The sequence below is a fragment of the Perognathus longimembris genome, chromosome 22 (assembly GCF_023159225.1).
Source record: "Perognathus longimembris pacificus isolate PPM17 chromosome 22, ASM2315922v1, whole genome shotgun sequence".
Lineage (NCBI taxonomy): Eukaryota > Metazoa > Chordata > Mammalia > Rodentia > Heteromyidae > Perognathus > Perognathus longimembris.
In genome coordinates, this window is record NC_063182.1 from 34,489,997 (window position 1) to 34,511,843 (window position 21,847).

Below are 21,847 nucleotides of genomic sequence, written 5' to 3' on the forward strand. Positions count from 1 at the left end.
GTTGTGATTTAGAAAGAAAGAAATACATGTTTTTTGTAAAAATCCAGAACTATGTATTATGGGATCTGTGATTGATATCAGTCTCCTTTTATGGTTCAGTGTAATTCAGATTTTTGTACATTATTGTATCCCTATGAATCTGTACAATTTTTAGCCTAAAATATTCATAACACTTTGTATTTACATTTCTTACTGCTGTTAGATGGCATTTAAAATGTAATACAAAAATGATTTGTGTAGAAATTTATGGAAATTTATCCTACTTTAAAATTTATTCTGCTTTAAAATTACTTCATTTTGAAGTCACATAAGTTATCATTAGTTGTTTCATATTTGAGAGATAGTCTGTAATTTCAGCTGTGGGAGGGTAAGCAGGTGGAACTCTTGAACCTAGTGAAACTGACAATGTTTACTACTTTATTCTATAGTTCTGTAGTTACGGAGGTAAGTATCTTGAATCTGACACATGACATGAGAACAGAAGTTGATTTGAAACTTCATTTTGTATGAAGTTAATCTTATTTCTTCTTCTTCTTTTTTTTTTTTTTTTTTTTTTTGGCCAGTCCTGGGGCTTGGACTCAGGGCCTGAGCACTGTCCCTGGCTTCTTCTTGCTCAAGGCTAGCACTCTGCCACTTGAGCCACAGCACCACTTCTGGCCATTTTCTGTATATGTGGTGCTGGGGAATCGAACCCAGAGCCTCATGTATATGAGGCAAGCACTCTTGCCACTAGGCCATATCCCCAGCCCCTTATTTCTTTTTATTAAGGGTTGTACTTGATGTCTTTGACTGCATCAGTGTATAAACTTTCCCGTACCCAATTCTCAGCTCTCTTTGTCTTTTTCACTTTGTTTTATATGCATTTCATTTCATTCATTTCATGTATATTCTTTTGATCCTGGCAATATATATCACATACTGTTGTAGACCACTAGGAAAGTCCGCTGAGTAAAAACGCATGAATAAATTTGTCATCTTATGAGCCTACATCCTAAAGAAGGTGTTAGACAATAAAAATATAAGTATATATGTTGATAATGATAAATTCTATGGAAGAAATTCAGTAAGGAGAGGAGAGAAATTTAGTTGGGATGTGAAAATGAATATGAAATTTTGGATAGAGTGGCCAGAGTAAATCTGACTGAAAAGGTGACGTTTAGTTGGCTTGTTTGCCCATAGCTGGTGCTCTACTACTTGAACCACACTTCTAGTTCCTGCTCTGTTTTTTTGTTTGGTTTTTGAGACAGGATCTCACGGTTATCAGGGCTGGCCTAGAGAGTGTTCATTCTATTTAGGTTTCCCACTATAGCTGAATAATAAACCTGCCACAACATTGAGCCTTTTCTGTTGAAATGGGATTTTCACAATCTTTCTGGCCCAGTCTGGCCAGTAGCCTCAATTCTTCCCATCTTAGACTCTCTGCAGGTGAAATCACAGTCACCTGCCCCTGAGTTCAGCTATAGAAATATCCATCTTAAAAGTGGTGTATATATAGGGGCTGGAAATATGGCCTAGTGGCAAGAGTGCTTGCCTCCCATACATGAAGCCCTGGGTTCGATTCCTCAGCACCACCTATATAGAAAAGGCCAGAAGTGGCTCAAGTGGCAGAATGAAGGCCTTGAGCAGAAAGAAGCCAGGGACAGTGCTCAGGCCCTGAGTCCAAGGCCCAGGACTGGCAAAAAAAAAAAAAGTGGTATATAAATCTCTGGTAAATTGAATATCATTTTATTCTAAGAATAAAAAGGTTTGAGTTTGTTAACTTGTAACAAACCAAATAATCTTCTAGTAATGCAGATCATACCCAAATTTAGACAGTTTTGCAACTTATTTTTCTTTCCATTTGAATTGATACATAATAATTGGGCAACCTAATTATACAATGTGATAGTACATGTATAAAATGTGCAGTGATGAAGTCATATGGTATGTTAATACATACAGTCATACAGTGATTAAATCATAGTAATTAGCATTTCCATCTTAAACATTTGTGTGTGTGTGCTTGTGTGAGATAGGTGCCTTGAATTCATGTTTCTAGTTCTCTATAAAATACATATAAATCAATTTGAACCATATTAATCTCACTATGCTGTGGAACACTAGGACTTATTTCTTTTATCTAATTGTATTTTGTAACCACTCTCTATCCAACCTTCTATCCCCCATCTCTCTGCCCTCAGCTGTTAGCAGTGACTGTCTTGCTCATGTCATCTATCCATTGGAAGGTTACTCTGAGTCATTTTCTTATAATAGTTCACATTCATGTTACTGTCTCCATATATTTCCTATGTAATGCAAGTAGACTCTGAGTATTCCATGGAGGTTTTCATTGCATTGCATTGCAGAGGTTCTTGCATTGAAAAGTGTGGCCAGTTGGATTTATTTTTTTGTTTGTTATATTTACTACCACTAGTTCAGCCACATAATAACATACTTGTAGGTCTATTTAAATATGAAGACAATAGGAAAGGGATCATGGCAGAAATGGAGGTAGTGCTACTTGCTGATTACAGTGTGTGAAATCAAAAAGTGCCAAGGTCTAAGAACTAACTGCATGTTGATATCTGGAGTTTTATCTCCGTTGTGTTTAATTTTTTTAATTAGAGGCAAGTGAATGGATGTTTTTGCTAATGAATACTGCATGAAAATTCCATTATAGAAACCCAACTAGTGCTGTAGTAATCAGTAGGAACCAACCTACCAAAAGTAGGAAAATAAGTTTGTCTTATAAAGTTTGTCTTATATAAAGGTATATGTTAGAGTTTTCATTTATCTATTTTTACTTTTTTAATCTTAAAATATATAATTTAAGCATATTAAGTATGTTCATATTTTTGTTCATGTTAGCTTTTTTGGAGTAGGTTTTTTATGTAGTTTTTCATTGTCTTCATATTTATTATTTTTTACTTTTCTCTAGAATCTGTACCGATTTGAGGGCACTGGGTTTTCAAACATCCCTCAGCTTATCGATTATCACTATACAACAAAGCAAGTTATCACTAAGAAATCAGGTGTTGTTCTCCTGAATCCTATTCCTAAGGTAGGTGCAAATGCCTTTTTTTCCTTCTTGGTTTTACAAGTATTCTTGGTGAGTTGACATTTTTCACCCTAAATAAAGTTCTTAGATTATGTTCTAGAAATTCAGGAGCAAAAACATTTGTCACCAATACAGATGAAGCATGGAATTTCTGTAATGTTGTTATATTCAGTAATCACTAGGGATACAAATAGCCTTATTTTATTTTTCTTTGTTTGCCAGTTTTTCTTAACAAACCTTATTGGTGTTTTTTTTCCCCCACTCTATGATGTCCATACTTTGCATGGTTCAAGTTGATGAATGATTGTTAAGATATAGAAGCCAAAGATGTCTAGCAACTATGAATACATGAGAATCTTAATTTTGGCGAGAAGTTTATACCGTACTCTAATACATTGAGACCCTTTAAAACTACATTAGTCTCAAAGGTAGCAAATATCAACTTTTCTTTGTTGAGCTAGGTAACTGAATGAGAGGTCATCTTAGGCCCTGTTTATCTCTAAGATCTATCATGTAGTTCAAGAGATGATTTGTATGGATCAAAATAAGTAGAGGAAAGTTTGTCGTGTCCTATGGAAACCTGTGGAACCTAGACCAAAATGCAACAATGAAACTGACCAAACTGTTAACACTTTCAGTGCTATAAAAGTTGGGCTGGGATTTACAAGATTTTTTTTTCCCTTTGGGCCTGTGTAAATGAAAAACACTGTAGAATTCAAAAAGCCATAAAGATTAATAGGTATTCATCAAGTTCATTTCTATGGATGTAGGAATGACTTTCAACTTGAAGTGCTTGTGCCAGAAATGTTGGCATATAACCCTGATTGGCATATAACCCTAGATATTAAAAAAAGAAACACCTTATGATTTCCTTTGTTAGCCTAGGAATAATGTCTATATTTGTACTTTGATTATATCACTGTTTCCACTGATGGCTGGATTCTACCCATGCACTCACAGAAGAGTTTTGCAAGTCACTTACCATCCTATGGTCTAGATCAGGAATTGGCCTTCTTAGACAAGGCTAGTATATTAAAATTAGATTAAGGTTAGTATTTTTCTATTCATTTTGTTCTGCTTTAATTGTAGGAAACTCCATGGTCTGAAATAGGTTCTCATACTTCTTACTCTAACAGAATAAAATTTAAAAACCCAAAGCACAAGAACAACAACAACAAAATGCCTGCCAATATTTCTTTCATCTTAAGAGTAAATTCTATGACTTGGCAGAATTATTTTTCGCTTTAGTCCAAGGGAATAAATCTCCACTCACTATAGTTTAAAATGTCTTTTTTTCTCTTTGGTTTGAGCCTCAGTTAATTACTAAATTGTCTATACTTTGCTTAGAGTTGTCTGACTGAGATAAGATAACCATCTTTTAACAGTGACAGTAGCTTTTATGTATTAAACATAAAATAATGGTTAAAGGAAGATCCTGATGATATTTACATGTATATGCATGAGAGCGCAAGGTTTTTAGTTAGGCATGCCAACGGCACATAAACAATGGGCTCAAGGATAAAAATTGGCTGCATTAACTACTCACTTGTTTTCTATGACATAATAAAGTAATAAAGTAATAAAGTTTTTGCCCAATGCTCAATAGACCAATATGCAAAAATAACACATCTGCACAACTATGTTAACTTCAAGTCCTTTCAGACCTGTAGCCATAGATTAGTTATGATTTCCACTAGAGGCCAACAAGACGATATAGACCTGTGTCTGACATCTTCACGCCACCATCGTGGCACAGATGGCTGTATGAAGGCCCCTCCTCCAATGAAATGCCATGACAGGGACATTGCATTCTTTTTCCTACAAAGTCCGTGACCTCAGGCTTTCCAAGGACTCTTGGAGGTGCTATATAAGCCATATTCCACTCAATACGTAAGCACAGAACCGAGAAGCAAACTGGAAACCGGCCTCCCCCCCCCCCCCCCACCCCTTTTGTTTTCTCATTTCAGTGCCCCAGAGGCTGGAGGTGCTAGAGCCAAGTTTCGGGGCTCTCCCATCCTAGGGAGAACTTACTTTCTTAACTATTGAGAAAAGACAGATTCTTCCCATACTTTAATCACAGCACAGAGATGGAAACAAGACAATGAAAGACCTTCCTTGAGGGCAGAGGGTGGAACAAGGAAGTCTATGAAGAGAGCAGTAAAACAAGGAGAGGAAACAGGAGAACTGGAGAAGACCCCTTGATGTTTAGGAGTGATTAGATATGGAGATCTCCATTGCAAGAGATCATGAACTATATATCCTATACACATATATACATATACACACACACACACGCACACACTGTGTATTTTCTGGAATTAGGACTTGAACTCAGCCTGAAACTGTGTAACTTTTTTGCTCTATATGACACTCTACCATTTCCATTTGAGCCATGGTTGGACATTGCATTTTTTTCTCATTAATTGTAAATAACTCTGAAAGCTGGCTCTGAATTACGATTCTCATATCCCAGGCTCCAGAGTAGCTAGGGCTCTTCACTCTTCAACCGTCAGTCTGCTGGATCCTTGCCTGTTTTTTTTTTTTTTTTTCTCCCCTAATTGGAGTATCAAAGGAATCTGTGTGTCTCAGGATGTTCTCCAGCAGAGTACATACCCTTTCTGGCTTATTACCCATGGAAATGACAAGACAAGGAACAGAAAAGTCATCTTTTAACATTTTCTTGTGGTGTCCTTAGGTTGACAGCATAGATGAGAAAAAGACAAGAAGTCCCTTTGTCATTCATTGCCACTTAGCTTTTGAATGAACTATAAATGTGTGAGCAGCCATTTTGTACCAAAGTCTAGGAGGGGCAGATCTGGAGGCTTCCTTACTGTTATCTGGTCATGCCTTACCCAGCACCAGCCAGCCTGGGTTCCTGAGACAATGGGATTTTCTAGAGATGAGATGGTAAACGCCTGCTCCCAGTCTTCTGGGGACCCTTGACTGACATTAGAAAAAAAAACCCTTCTGAACTATTATTACCTGGTTAAAGTAGCCTTTGGGATGACTCAGAAGGCGAAGTCTCTTAAGTAATAAATCATGCAGTATGAGAGTTGTCCCCTTAGGCCAAGAGCCCTGACCTAGTTGCATTATGAGTTGAGATCTCTACTTACCTTGGTCTTCCTAGTGGGGGCCTCTTTCTAAGCTGTTTATGTCTCTGCAGTAGGCAGTCATGATTCCTTCTTAGATTTTTATCTTTTTTTGTCTGTGAGTATGAAAGTAGAGTTTATTCAAGCAAGAAAAAAGCAAACAAAGCTCTTGTTAAGGACAGTGGTCCCACTAGAGGGCTGCGCCAATTGGCTATACCCTGTGAAAGTATGGCACAGTGCCATCGGAAAAGTCATGTGATGGATGCTGAACCTGCTGAAATGGAAGTAGTTCTCAGTTAGCTCTATCCTGTGTTTTCAACCCCAGGATCACAGAGAGCTACCTACAATGAGCAATTATGGAAGAGGAGGCACAGGACCATTTCCTGTGGATGGGATTTTTGAAACCCACTTGCAGTGTCCAAGTCAGCTAGCTTCCCATTGCTAGGTGTTTGCCAAATGCCCTCGGCCGTTGACTAACCTACTTCACCATTTAGATGTTTAATTTTACCATTTCATACCACTTGAATACCCGCCTTCTCAAAATTCATAGACCTAGCGTCCATCTTTGGCATCTCTCCACTACTTCTTCTTTAAATGACAAGAGTTTTATATATTTCTTTGTCCCTATTTGAAGTTTTAACTTCAATTGAGGTATATCCTACTATGGACCCAATTCATTACAGGAAGATGCTTTTTATTTTTTCTCATGCTACGTTAATAAAAATGCACACTTAGGTTTTCAGAGCTCTGGCACTACATTTCACAAGCCAACCAAATACTTGGTATCTATTTTCATAGACAGGGTCTGAGAGAGCAAATCCACAATAGAGAAAAATAATAATGCAGATCCAGACACAGGTAGGAACAGACAACTTCAAATAAAACTACAGCGCTCACTATGTAAAGTTTTCCATGAAATGAGCTTAGAGATTGTGTTAAATTCTCTTGACAGTTACATGGCCAATTATTATCTTTCATCCCAACTTAAAACCTTTTGGAATTATCTCATCATTTTATATCACTATCTATGAAAATAAATTTATGTTGGAAGCTCCAGAAGATTAAAAAGCTATATATGATGGTTTTATTAGGCAAAAATTTTAAAGTTTATCTACTCGACTGTTAACCTGATTTAAAGTGCCAGTATTTGAAATACGCAATCCATTGCCCCAGTTTGTTATTATTATATACTTGATTTAAAGAATCATCCTAGTCTTTTAAAAGATAATCACAATATAGAGGCTATAAAAATTAGATAATTTGCAATTACAAATGGAGAACAAATTGATATGGATTTTGTTATAGTGGTATTAATCTATCATATATCTTCCATTGAAAAGTTATTTGTGCTATTATTACTGAGCCTATTTCTTGATTTAATTTGTGGAAGAAGTTAATACCTTTGACCATATAATGTGTTATTAAATATCTAATTTTCTTCTTTCTACACTTCATTTTAAGCCTGCATAAAGAATGTTATTTTGCTTTCAATATAATTTCTATTTCCCATTTATTTTCAAACTATGAAAATATAATTTTATTATGTGATACATACAGTGTCTAAAGTAGGCTCTTCTTTTTATATCCTTGTAAATATTCACTGAGAGCTATAGGAAACTACATAATCAAAGTTGGAGAAATTACTTAATTTTCTCAGCTTAGTGATATTAGCGCCTGACCTATTCATTCCTCACCTACAGGCTGATTTTTCTTTCAGTGACTCTAAAATTTCTGCAAAGATGTGGGAAATGGAAGCCACCTTGTAAGCTGGTGTTATTAGTTACTCATTATAATAATCCTTAAATTAGCAAACATAATGGACATGTTCATTACCAGTTCTTTCTTTAGTTCAGTTTCTGCTCAAATTTCATTTCATCAGAGAAGCCTTCTTTGTAAAATAAAATAGTACGATTACCCTTGTGTTTCCTTTTGCTTTTCTTAATTTCTCTTTGATTTAACATAGTTATTGATTATACTTCATTATATAGTGTATGATGTATTTTAACTGGGTTTCTCCACAAGGTGAAATATAAGTTCTGTAAGGCCAGAATTATATATAAACTAGTGCAGCGATACTTGTAGTATGTAGAAGAGACTGGACCAGAGTAGGTTTTCCATATTTATGATAGGCATGGGTCTGTCACCTGAGCTGCATCTCCAAGTCCCTAATGACTTTATTACATGTGTTAACGACTTTGTTACATGTGTTAACGTGTATAGCCCCACAGAACCCTGCGAAATACTATGCCTGCTAACCACTGCTCTTTAACTGCATGCAGTATTACAAATGAGACAGTATAGCATAAAATGGGAGAGAACTTTCTCAAGATAACATAACTAATAAGAGGTAGAGCTGGAGTTAGAACCTGAGTAGTAACTTATTTTTGTTGGGTTAGATTGTAGAGTCTAGACTTTAGAGGACAGAGTAAACCTTAAAGAATGTGATCATAAGGAAAATGAAAGCTTTTTGATTCCATAACATGGTAAATTGAAAAGACTATTAAAACCGTCTAGTGGTAGAGTGCTTGCCTTTTATTCTTTATAATAGGAAAATCTTGAAACTATAATTATTGGTCAGAGCTGAACTTGGAGGTAAAATATAGAGCTTGATAAGATATAGGTAAGAAAGACATCTAGCTTACAATTAACATTTAAACTCTATGTTGAAAGTTGTTTGCTTTGCTAAGTTTACTACTACAAATTTCATTGTTTTCAAAGAAGATTTCTTTCTGGATGAAAATTAAGGTGAAAAGTTTATGATTTAATACCTTAGACATTAACTTGAACTTTAGATGAATATCTATGTACTTGCCAGCTTGACCTAAATAATTGTGGTTATCAGAAGACTAGAGTCAGAGTTTTGAGAGGATATTAAATCTCTGTATCTGGAAGGTACAAAGCACTGATAATCAATCAGCTCAGTATAACAAAAACAATTTATAAGAGAGAAAGACAGATTTTAAACTTGCTAGTTTTAATTTCAGAGGGCATAATAACAATAGTTTGCAGTATTGCTATTTGATTTACTTTATTAAGAGTTATGATATCTTTGTGTTTCATTTGTTTTGCTTGTTTTTTAGTCCTGGAGCTTGAACTTGGGGGCTGAGGACTGTACCTGAGCCTCTTTGTGCTCAAGACTAGCACTCTGCCACTTTAGATACAGCACCACTTCTGGCTTTTTTTGAGTTTATTGGAGATAAGAGTCTCACAGGGACTTTTCTGATTGGACTGGCTTCCAAATGTGATCCTCAGATCTCGACCTCTTTAATAGCTAGGATTACAGGTGTGCCCAAGTCCCAGGACCAGAAAAAAAAAGAAAGAATTTTTGTAAGTAATACTCCAGAGTATGTAGCTTTTTCACTTCTCCCATATATGTGCCTGGTTAGGCTACTGTTCTTATTATATTGAATGAAGTCTTTTCACTGTAGCATTTAATAAAATCTAGAAGATTTACCTTTTCTTAAATCTCTATTCGTGATTTATTTACTCATTCATTTATTCATTTATTTTTGTGCCAATCCTGGGGCTTGAACTCAAGGCCTGAACACCATTCCTGAGCTTCTGTGCTCAAGGCTAGTGCTCTGTCAGTCAAGAATTTGGGGCATAATTAATTAAACAGCACTCTAAATATTCACATAGTGAGAACATAAGAAAATATTCTTAGGTGAAGATTATAAGAACTCAATAGCTATGTGCATATGATCATATACAATTATGCTTATTGAAATGAACTCCAAAAATTTTGACAGAAGAGGTTTTTTATTGTACTGTTTGTGGTTCTCTTTTTTTTTTCCTTTGCTTTATTTCCTTTTCTCACTGTTTGATTTCTGTACTTTTTGTCTTATATATAAGTTGATCTGATTTGGGGAGGGGGCCAGAATGGAGAAATTGGACAAAGGGTGAACTAATTCAGCAGTGATACTCAGTAGACACTACATTGGAAATGAACTACACAACTTGGGGGGGGGGTGTCAGTAGCAGAACAATGGGTAGAAAATGAGGGAGGGGGTGACTGTTCAAAAGGGTATTCACTACCTGTCTTATGTAACGTTAATTGGAAGAGGATGATAAGGCAGATGAGATTAAAAGAATATGTCATTTGAATTTTTTATGCAGGTTGAAAGAAGGATTTGGTACTTATATGACAAATATTGTCTAATGTGTGTCATTTTATCTTTTAAAGAATTATTAAGCCATCTAATTCATAGCCTTTGGAAATCATGTTAACATGTGAAAGAAATGTATAAGATTTTTTGGCATGAATTTGGTTATGTAATTTAACTCTTAGTCTATATTCTGAATTTAATTCTTAGTCTTTTTCCTGTTGGAAGCTGGAACAGTTTCAGAGAGAATCAACAAAATTGAAAATCAGTTACTTGTATTGATAGGAGTGGTGTAAGGGAAACTCTTGTTTCAATTTACATTTTTAATTTTTTAAGACACTGAGATGTATTACCAGTTCAGAAGTTAAATTAAAAATGTTGTAAATGTGGCATCTACCTTTGAGCAATTACAACTTGAAAAATTAAGAGAGGATGGAATGTTCAGATTGTGTATTATTAAAAAATGTAACTTAGCAAACAGTATTGTATCTCATTCTTATAAAATGAAATATATATGGGAGAAGTGAAAAAGCTACATACTCTGGAGTATTACAAATATCTTTTTTTTTTTTCCTGGTCCTGGGATGTGGGCACTGTCCCTGAGAATCTTGCTCAGGGCTAACACTCTACCACTTGAGTGACAATGCGGCTTCCAACTTAGTTTACTGGAGATGAGAGTCTCATGGACAAGGCTTTGAACTGCCATCTTCAGATCTCAGTCTCTTGAGTAGGCAGAATTACAGAGGTGTGCCACCAGCGCCTGACTACTTAAGAATATCTTGAGTTGGAGAATTTCTGCCTGTTAAGAAGTAGCTTTAGGGCTGGGGATATGGCCTAGTGGCAAGAGTGCCTGCCTCATATACATGAGGCCCTGGGTTCGATTCCCCAGCACCACATATACAGAAAATGGCCAGAAGTGGCGCTGTGGCTCATGTGGCAGAGTGCTAGCCTTGAGCAAAAGGAAGCCAGGGACAGTGCTCAGGCCCTGAGTCCAAGCCCCAGGACTGGCCAAAAAAAAAAAGAAGTAGCTTTAATTTTACATTTATATTTTTCTAAACATTGTTCTTGTAATATCAGCATTTTTCTCAATCATATTGTATAATAATGTTTAGCAGAATGAAAAGTTTTTCTGTAAAAGTTTTTCCGCTATAGTATTGAGGAAATATTCTGTATTATACAGAGTCCTAGGACACACCAAAGTAGGAATGTATAGAACTGAAACATGTCATTAAAAAGTATTTTGTGGGGGCTGGGGATATGGCCTAGTGGCGAGAGAGTTTGCCTCGTATACATGAAGCCCTGGGTTTGATTCCCCAGCACCACATATACAGAAAACGGCCAGAAGTGGCTCTGTGGCTCAAGTGGCAGAGTGCTAGCCTTGAGCAAAAGGAAGCCAGGGACATTGCTCAGGCCCTGAGTCCAAGGCCCAGGACTGGCCAAAAACAAACAAACAAAAAAAAGTATTTTGTGTTTTTTCATACAACAGTCTACTATATATTTTAAATATGTATCTCTAATATTGATTTTGCGAATTTCAATCTGAAAAACACTTTTACAAAATTTTTTAAACAAAAACCAGTACTTTTAAAGTAGCAGTGTGTATTGCAGAAATTCAGAAGAGTAACAAATGGCTTGAGAATACTTCCTAGAGAAAGATGGACTTTTGAGGCAGGTCATGAAGATAGGCCGAAGAAAAAGCAAAAAAAAAAAAAAACCTTGGCATATTTCAGGACCAGTTTTTCTTTTTCCTTTCCACTTTGCCATTTTGGCTGTAATTGTTATTTTTAAAAATATTGTTATAAAGTTGATGTACAGAGGTGTTGCAGTCAAATTGGTCAAGTAAACAGTACATTTCTTTTTGGACAATGTCACTCCTTCCTTTGCTCTCCCCCAGTTCAAGACCAGTTTTTAAGGAAGGCGATATCACCAATGATTTGGGAATAAAATAGACTGAATAGCTTCAGTTGGAGTTAGACTCTTGAGAGCCTTGAATATCAGGATTAACATAGAAAAAAACCATTCAAGTGAATGTTGATAAACATGGTGTGAGCATGAAGTAAGCACACCTCAGATATAAAGCTGGCACTCTTAACTCACTAGATTATTGAAACTAGCCTTTTGATTGCTTGGTAAGGAATTTATTGGCACATTTAACATAAAAAAGAAAAAATCAATTTTCATTTTATTGTGTTTCACATAGAAATTGTATAGCTTTATTTCAGTAATGTGAAAACAAAAGCAGAGCAAATGAACAGTGACATGGAAATGTAAGTAACAGTAGATATTTAAGAATAGTAAAATAAAAGCACCTGTAAAACTACAAGGCCTGTAAAAGTTGTGATTTTTAATTTTTGTTTGTTTTTATTAGCCTTAAGTAAGTGTGCAAAGGAGTTTTTTCAATATGTCAGCTTGTGAATACAGTGCGTCTTGCTCAATGTCACCCCTTTAATCATTTGGGTTGTGTGCTTGAAATTTTGCTCTAATCTTCCTGTAAGCTCTTACAGAAAAAGAGCTAAGTAATTTTATGATTAGAAAGAAGAATGATTTAATTTGTTTCACACAAAATTTTACAGTGGATAAGTTTTAAAGAAAATTTCTCCCTTGGGATTTTAGATAAGCTTTCTGAAGAAGTTAGGAACACTTTCCTAGATGGTTGCTTTTAGCATCCTTGCCAAAGATGAATATAACTTAGTAGAGAATATTCTGCTTCAGCAATTTTTCTTCATTGTTTGGTTTTTGCTGAGCTAAGAAAAATTGTAGGACCACAGATTTGTGATCAAAATACTAATGAAATAGCATTAAGTACATTAAGGAGTTTAACCCAGTATCAAGATAACAGATTATTATACCTATAACATTTACATTATTTTATCTTGATACTTTGTCTGAAGAGTTTAATTTACCTAAGCTTATAAAGCATGCGCCTGGTCAGTGCTTAAAAACCTTAGTGTGGAATGAGTTATTGTTAAACTCTTATTTTTTCACTGCATAGTTTTCGACTCATGTGTTTTCAATGATTTATTTAACTTTATAAGGTAAGATATAAGTTCTTAAATCAGGTTGACAAGCTCCATCTCTTTACAGTCTCTTCCTACTTGTGTGTTGAAGACTTGTCTCAATGTCCTCTCTTTGCAAAGACTAAATATGCATGCTAAGAATTAACATGACATTGAAATAGCAGGATTTAAATTAGAACGGACAAGAAAATTAGGATACTGAAGGTGATTTCCCCCCCCCCCCACTGGAAAGCTTCATTTGTATGTATTATAAGTGTTGGAGAAAGTGAAAACTTAAATTTTTCCTGTTAGTTATATAATAAGTTACATAAAACTTGACCAGAAAGGAGAATAATCATTTGTATTTATGCCTTTGAGAATACAAGACCTTCATGATTAACTACATCCTCATTGTTTTCTGCTCTTACCATTAGAGGTGTTTCTTATTGATAGCCTCTAAGAAGTGAAATTTTCCCTAATACTTCTACCAATGTTGGTTTTGTTTTAAACAGTAAGTCCTTTTTAACTCTGGATTCATTTTAAGACCTCTAGAATCAGTAAAAGATTTCTAGATATTCAGCAGTCTTTATGCATTTCTTGTCTCTCTAATTTGCTGTAAGTGTATACTTTAGATAATATAAAATACATGTGTATTAGGTACTAGAGATTTAGTGATGACTTATCTTTTCATGAAGGAAATTATAGTCTGGTTGGAAAGACAGATGAGTAAAAAGGAATTATGATTCAGGTGATATGTTTCATTCAAGAGGAATTTTAAAGTAGTTTAGAATACATGAGACAGCATGGTACTTTGACAGTTAAGGAAGGCTTCCGAGAGGAGGTGAAAGTGGCCCAGTCTGTGAAGTCCAGCTGGAGGCGCATACTGTTTCAAGCAAAGGATTTGCATCTGATCTTGGGTTGAAAAATTCTATGGCACATTTGAGCAACTAAAGGGATTCTAGTTTAGCATTTGGAGTCAAGAATTGATTGGTACTGAAGAGAAGATAGGAAAGAAAGTGTGGTGAGTAGAGGAAAGCTTCCCCTCTCACAAACAAATGTGTATCCCTCCTAACCTTTTGAGAAGGGGTGACTAATGGGATTATCCTAGTGGACTCACCACCTCACACCTGTCCTTCTCAGGAAAAGAGGGAGGAAAGAAAGTCAGAAACATGACTTCAGAAATAGGAGTTGGCACCATGTGGTACAGATCCAAGGAAAGAAGGAGCTTCTAGAACCTGTTAAAAGCAATGAATGGAATCGCTGAAGTATTTTCTAGGGAGATCCATTTTGAATTTTTGAACTCTGGAATTGTGAGATAATTTGTATTGCTTTAAACCATCACATTTTTTGATGATTTGTTATAGCAACAGTAGAAAAATGATGTAGGAAGTGACATTGGAAAAGTAGATGCCAAGTAGTTACTGTTATTTCATGTTTAAAGTGTTTGGTTTTTATCTTGGGGGGTGATGAGAAGCTTTAAATGGTTTTCTTCTGGAATGACTTATGATCAAGTCTGTGTTTTGTCAACATTGTTATGACCCTAGTACAGAAGCCAGTTATTGAATTGTTGACAGATAAGAGATTCAAGTGACAATGATATGTAAAATGTCAATTTTAGATTTAGAGAATGACTGGGTAATATTGAGATGTTGAGGTAAATTGACCAGTTAAAATGGTGAATTACTAGCTTAGTTATGTGTCAAAGTCAACAAAAAGAACAAATTAGGCGGCAGAGCTATTAAGGATTCCTTTCAGGTTTATAGTTTGATAAGTGAGGTGATGATGTCATAGATCTGGTGGGAAAAGTGGTAAAGGGATATGTTGATTTCCCGTATATGTGACGATTCTGAATAGTTGTGTTCTGTAGATAGGTGCGTGTATGTAACTAGAATGTGGGAGCAATCTCAGGTCTATAGCAACTTTGGAGACATCGACATGTAGAGAAAATGCTTGAAGCCATAGAGTAGCCATAGAGTAACCGATATGTTATATATGATATATAGATATATGCATATCATAAATCACATCTAAAGTAAGTTGAAATTCAGCATGACCTACACAGTGAGACCCTGTGTCACTCCCCTGAAAGAGTAATGAGTTTTCATACCATTTACATTCTTATAATACTGTAATGAGCCTATATTTCCTATTGGTTAAGCTGAAACATGTTAACAATACAAGGGCCCTTTCAGTGTTTTAGTTATTATTATTATTATGAAATTTTCACATCTAAAGTTTGCAATTTACCAAAATTTCTTTCACTGGTCAGAATGGTTAGCTATTTCATACTTTTGTATCTCTGCAATGTTGCTCTTTTCCTGGAACATATTTTGAGTAGCAGATCCTGTTTACAGTGTTTCTGAACTACATTTGTTCAAATAAAGTCTTTCTTCAATAACATTCTGTACCATTCTGATTATATCACTTATTTTGTACTATTAAAATTATCTTATGTTTATATAGTTCAGGTTGTGACTCTAGGAAATCAGGGACTAATATTAATTAATCTTTATCTTTCTTGAGCCTGACTTAATGGTAATGCACAAAAGTTACTCAGTAAATATGAGTTGAAAGAATTAATATATAATTAAATATATAAATTGAGGCAGTTATCTATCTCTCTATATATCTATGTATAGGTATATATGAAAAAATTAAAATCTAGCCATTAACAAAATTTGTAATTAGTAAAATTGAGGTCTGATTCTATTTTGTGGCTAGAGTAGCACCCACATTTTAGTAGCCACCTTCAAGAAAGAGCCAGTAAAACGAGCAGAGATTCAAATTGAGCAGATCATAGAGATTACTGATTTGAAAGTTTTCAATAGCTACCAGTAGTTAAGGAAACAATTATTTTTTGATGGAAATTTTCATGCATGTCATCTCTACACTCTGTCTGTATTATTCCCAGCTCCCAAACGTCTTTCAAGTCCACATATATTCTTAGGTGTTTGGAGAAACCCATTGTGATTGATGGCAAGTTATGTTCCTTTTGTTTTCCCTTAAAATACAAGTTCATAGGTTACTAAAGTTGTAACTAAAGTTATAAAGTGTTATCCTTCCTTTTAAGATTTTTCTTGTATGACTTGCAGACAAGTCAGCCCAGTGTCTGATTCAGTTTCTCACCATCTGGATCCAAACTAGATTATATGTGATTTTCTTATGAAACCTTAGACAATATTCATAATCTCTTTGAGACCAAATTTCTTTTTCTATGCCTATGTCACAGTGCTGTTGTCATGGCAGGATAGTGAAAGCATTTTGCAAATATTCAAGTTCTTTAAAAACATCACTTATGGGCTGGGGATATAGCCTAGTGGCAAGAGTGCCTGCCTCGGATACACGAGGCCCTAGGTTCGATTCCCCAGCACCACATATACAGAAAACGGCCAGAAGCGGCGCTGTGGCTCAAGTGGCAGAGTGCTAGCCTTGAGCGGGAAGAAGCCAGGGACAGTGCTCAGGCCCTGAGTCCAAGGCCCACGACTGGCCAAAAAAAAAACAAAAACAAAAAAAAAAACATCACTTATCATATATCTATCTCATTTGGAAAGTATAATCTTTGTAGATTATGGAAAGTGAATTGATTATCCATTAAGCATGGTAAGGACTAAAATTAGATACTTAAGTAGTGGTAATATGTTTATAATGGCAAAAATTTCTGAAGTTCTTAATGCCTATTAAACTCCTTTTACAGAAATATAAATTTGACCCATATATATTTTTGAAAGAAATGCCTGACATAATTTTTTTTGGGTGGGGCGGAAGAGTCACTAGCCTGTACTATGCTAATTATATCACTTACTTTGTAGTATTAAAATTATTTTACATTTATATAGTTAAAACTCAATGTTGTGTTCCTTATAGATTACACTAATGAGTTATACTGAATTCATTTTGAAAATAGAAAATATACTGTATATTTTTGGGTGAGCACTTATTAAGTAAACAGTCAAAAGGATATGAAAGTGAAAAGTATGAAAACCTGGAAAGTATGTGTAACAATGACCATAAATGAATATAAAAAGTCAGTGTTTTGTAGGTTACAAGCTGAGCATCAGAGATATACTTCATATTTAAGAAATTCAAATCCCAAACCCCAAGAAACGTTGCACAGCTTTATTTTGAGTAAAGATAAAGACATAATTTAAGAAAAACTAATTCATGTGGAAATAAAGTTTATTTGAAAGTTTCTTATTAAATATATAATGAAATAATCTATTCTTCTTGGATATTATACAGTGGTTATTCTTTATTGTTGTTTATGAGAAATAATTCATGGAGGAACCAATTTTGCTCTATTAAGGTGGCATTGGAAAGTCCATTTCTCCTCTTTAGATAAACCTTTGATTCCTATATCCAATAGAAATAGTTCATGCCAAAACACCATTTCTGTCATGGCATTTGACTCAAAATAGATAAAACATGAAACTTAATCTTAAATTCTCTTGCCAAGTACTAATGTATTTGAGATTTGTTAGTTTTTCCAGATCATGAAAATCATTTAGCAATTACAGTGAAGAAACTAACTATTTTGGGGTTTAAAAGTGTGAATTTCTACAAAAAAGTTAATGATACCAATTTATTGGATGATTGATTGACACAGTTCTTGCTTCATTCTAGCAAAGAATTTGGCTACACTTGTAAAGATAGGCTTAACAAAATAGGCTAAAATAATGAGATGATGCAATTGAATGGACAAATGTAACCACATGTTTAATGAGGGCATATTGTTTAGCAAATATTTCTCTAGAGTGGGTGTAGACCAGGAAGAATTTCTAGCTAAACAACAAAAGTAGAGAAAAAAGAGGAAACTACTCAGAACAGATATGCATACCTTTGAAATCTAAGGTAAAGAAAGGTACTACAAGTATCATTCAGGAGATTACCTTTCTTTACTGAGCATTTGTACATATTACAAATCAGACCTTATTTCAGCTGCTTTACTCATTAATTCTCATAAAAATCCAAAGAAGTGTTATTACGGTGTTATGTTTCCAATTGTTTAGATGAGGACAGTGAAGGCACAGAGAAAGCAAGTAATTTGTCTAAATACTATGCACTACTGCCTCTCTAAGTGATACAAAAGCATTGTCTATGATTCCATTTTTATAGTATAATTTGGTTTATATAAATATTTCTCCTTAGAGTCATCAGTGATTTTAATTGAGGACCAACAAATTTGTGTTAATTTGTGAAATACACTTTTCTTCTTCCCTTATGTTTCATTCCTAGTATTTTAGAAGCTCAGGCCCTATGCCAGAAGGATCAGTAGCACCTGGGAAGTAGTTAGAAAGGGAAAATTTCAGGCCATACTTCAGTACTTCAGTTCGATAGCAATCAGGCACAGGTGCCTCATGCCTGTAATCCTCCTTAGGAGGCTGAGATCTGAAAATGAAGGTTTGAAACCAGCTTGGCATAGAAAGCCCATGAAACTGTTATCTCTAGTTAACTACCAAAAAGCTGAAGGAGGAAATGTGGCTCAAGTAGTGGAGTGCTAGCCTTAAACAAATAGAAAGCTCAGGGACAGCTCCATTCCCTAGGTTCCCTAGCCTGAGAACAGCACAAAAAGAAAAGAAAAAAAATCTGCATTGTCCTATTTCTGTAACTCAGAAGAACATGGTAGGAATTAAAAGGAAAATAGGTGTTCTTTCTACCTGTTTGGAAAAAAAAAAATTTAGGGGTGATTTCAGGGAGCAGACTGGTAATTGTTAAAACTTTGCACTTTAGTCAACTCAAAATATCCTAATGGTCAATAATTCATGAAGTAGCTCTATGTATTTTTTGACTTTTTGGAGAAGTTGATTTTCCAAAATTGATTTTTTTCAGTCTCTTCAAAATTTAAAAGAAGGGCTGGGAATATGGCCTAGTGGTAAAGTGCTTGTCTTGTATACATGAAGCCCTAGGTTCGATTCCTCAGCACCACATATATAGAAAAGGCCAGAAGTGGCGCTGTGGCTCAAGTGGCAGAGTGCTAGCCTTGAGCAAAAAGAAGCCAGGGACAGTGCTCAGGCCCTGAGTCCAAGCCCCAGGGCTGGCAAAAAACAAACAAAATTTAAAAGAAATATATCAAAAATAACATTTTACATGTCCATCATTTTTCAAACTCTGTTTGAGTTGTGTGTTCATAGTTATTCTAAAGTGATTCTAGAATGGAAGATGTGTTTATTCATTTAAAGATTTTAAAGTTTAAGCCTGTCCTATTTTAGATTCATCCAGAAAGCTAAACTATGAATATTTTTTCTCTCTAGAGAAGTGTCCTCGTTACTAGACATGATCAATACCCCATCACACGCTTTAACTTGCCTCCACAGCATTTCACAGGGCTTGTTAAAATGCATTTACGAGGATAACCTGCTGAAATCTCTTTTCCTCATTGAGGAAATGAGATATTCTTATATCATTTGTTCTCTCATCTTAAATGGGAGAATATAAGCACAGAACAGATGATGGTTATATTTTTATTTACTACTCTGACTACTGCTGCTTCTACCATAACAGCACACACAACACGTGGTGGCATGCATGGTGCCTATTTTGTGACATTATGCTCCCTTAACATTTGATAATCAGGGCTGGGGATATGGCCTAGTGGCAAGAGTGCTTGCCTCGTATACATGATGCCCTGGGTTCAATTCCCCAGCACCACATATATAGAAAATGGCCAGAAGTGGCACTGTGGCTCAAGTGGCAGAGTGCTAGCCTTGAGCAAAAAGAAGCCAGGGACAGTGCTCAGGCCCTGAGTCCAAGCCCCAGGACTGGCAAAAAAAAAACCCAAAAAACATTTGATAATCAATATTCAGTAAGCATTTCTTGAATGAGTGAATTGAATTGAATGTTTCTAATCTTGATGCGATATTTTTGTGATACAGAAGTATGTACAGGCCCAAGAACAATTTAGTATCACTATTTGGAAGAATAACTAGGAAAAGATCACAAAGCTTGATAGACCATGATATACTAATTAGTCTTCCCTTCTTCCTTAGTGCCACTATTTTCTTTACTGTCTGCTTCCTTCAAATGTCTTGATTCTTTTGGCCTAATTAAGTTGAAATCTAACTGTATTTTGAAATTGAATTGACTTGGGGCAGAAATCTGGACAGCTTAATCATAGGTAGATAGTTCTAACTATGAAATACATATAATGTAGTAAATTAACTTTTGTTGTCCTGTGTTCGTTAAGTTTTTGACAGGCCAGTTTTAGTAGCTTCTTCAACATCCAGCAGACAAAAAGTATATCTAAGGGGGCTGGGGATATAGCCTAGTGGCAAGAGTGCCTGCCTCGGATACACGAGGCCCTAGGTTCGATTCCCCAGCACCACATATACAGAAAACGGCCAGAAGCGGCGCTGTGGCTCAAGTGGCAGAGTGCTAGCCTTGAGCGGGAAGAAGCCAGGGACAGTGCTCAGGCCCTGAGTCCAAGGCCCAGGACTGGCCAAAAAAAAAAAAAAAAAAAAAAAAAAAAGTATATCTAAGCCATATGGAGTTTCCTACCCTGAGAGCAGAGGGAACCATGGAGTTACTCACCTGGAAACTGTCAGAAAAATTTGATTTTGGGCACATCTAGAATTTAAATGCCAGAAACAAGGTTGTGGAGGCCCAAGAGGAAAATGCTAGTTTAAAAAAGACCACAAACAAGAACAGACTAAAGCCACCAGCACAACAATGTTCATCGCAGCACAATTTGTCATAGCTAGAATCTGGAACCAACCCAGATGCCCCTCAGTAGACGAATGGATCAGGAAAATGTGGTACATATACACAATGGAATTTTATGCCTCTATCAGAAATAATGACACTGCCCCATTAGTAAGGAAATGGAAGGACTTGGAAAAAATTATACTAAGTGAAGTGAGCCAGACCCAAAGAAACATGGACTCTGTGGTCTCCCTCATAGGGAATAATTAGCACAGGTTTAGGCTAGTCACAGCAGAGGATCACAAGAGCCCAATAGCTATACCCTTATGAACACATAAGATGATACTAAGTGAAATGAACTCCATGTTATGGGAACGATTGTTATATCACTGTTGTAATTACTTTCAACATGCCATGTGAAACCGTAGCATCTATTATTGATGATGTTCTTGTATCCCCTTCCTGTGGTTGTACCTGCACCTGTATCTCTGTAATCTTATCTGAGTACATTGGAAACCGTGTATACTGGTATTAGAACTAGGGAACTGAAAGAGAATACCAAAATGGAGAGACACAGGGTAAAAAGACAAACGACTACAAAAGCAATACTTGCAAAACTGTTTGGTGTAAATCAACTGAACAACTCATGGGGGGAAAGGGAAAAGGAGAGGGGGAGAGGGGAATGAGGGAGGAGATAACATACAGTACAACAAATGTACCCAATGCCTAACGTATGAAACTGTAACCTCTCTGTACATCAGTTTGACAATAAAAATTTTAAAAAAAATCTGCTTTGAAGTCCTCTTAGATCAACTAACATGGGATACCCGGATCCTCTTTCAAAAATAAAGAGTAGGACTGTGATACAATTTAAAACACTCACTGAAGGCCAGCTCATGGGCTCTCTCTCTCTCTTTCTCTGTCACACACACACACAATTTTAGTTGCATTTCCATTACAAACTGTGGAGTAAGCATGAGCATACAT

At 35.7% G+C, this 21,847-nt stretch overlaps 1 protein-coding gene across 6 annotated transcripts in view; it reads left to right on the forward strand.

Moving 5' to 3' along the window:
* Fer (FER tyrosine kinase) overlaps nt 1-21,847 on the forward strand; it is a 287,115-nt gene that overhangs the window by 112,913 nt on the left and 152,355 nt on the right. For all 6 annotated transcript variants that reach the window (XR_007208682.1, XR_007208683.1, XM_048331545.1 and 3 more), the window contains one exon: nt 2,918-3,040. Coding sequence is in view for 4 of the 6 variants with exons in the window: in XM_048331545.1 (XP_048187502.1) it covers nt 2,918-3,040 (123 nt within the window). In the remaining 2 variants the exon portion in view is untranslated. The remainder of the gene's footprint in view (nt 1-2,917; nt 3,041-21,847) is intronic.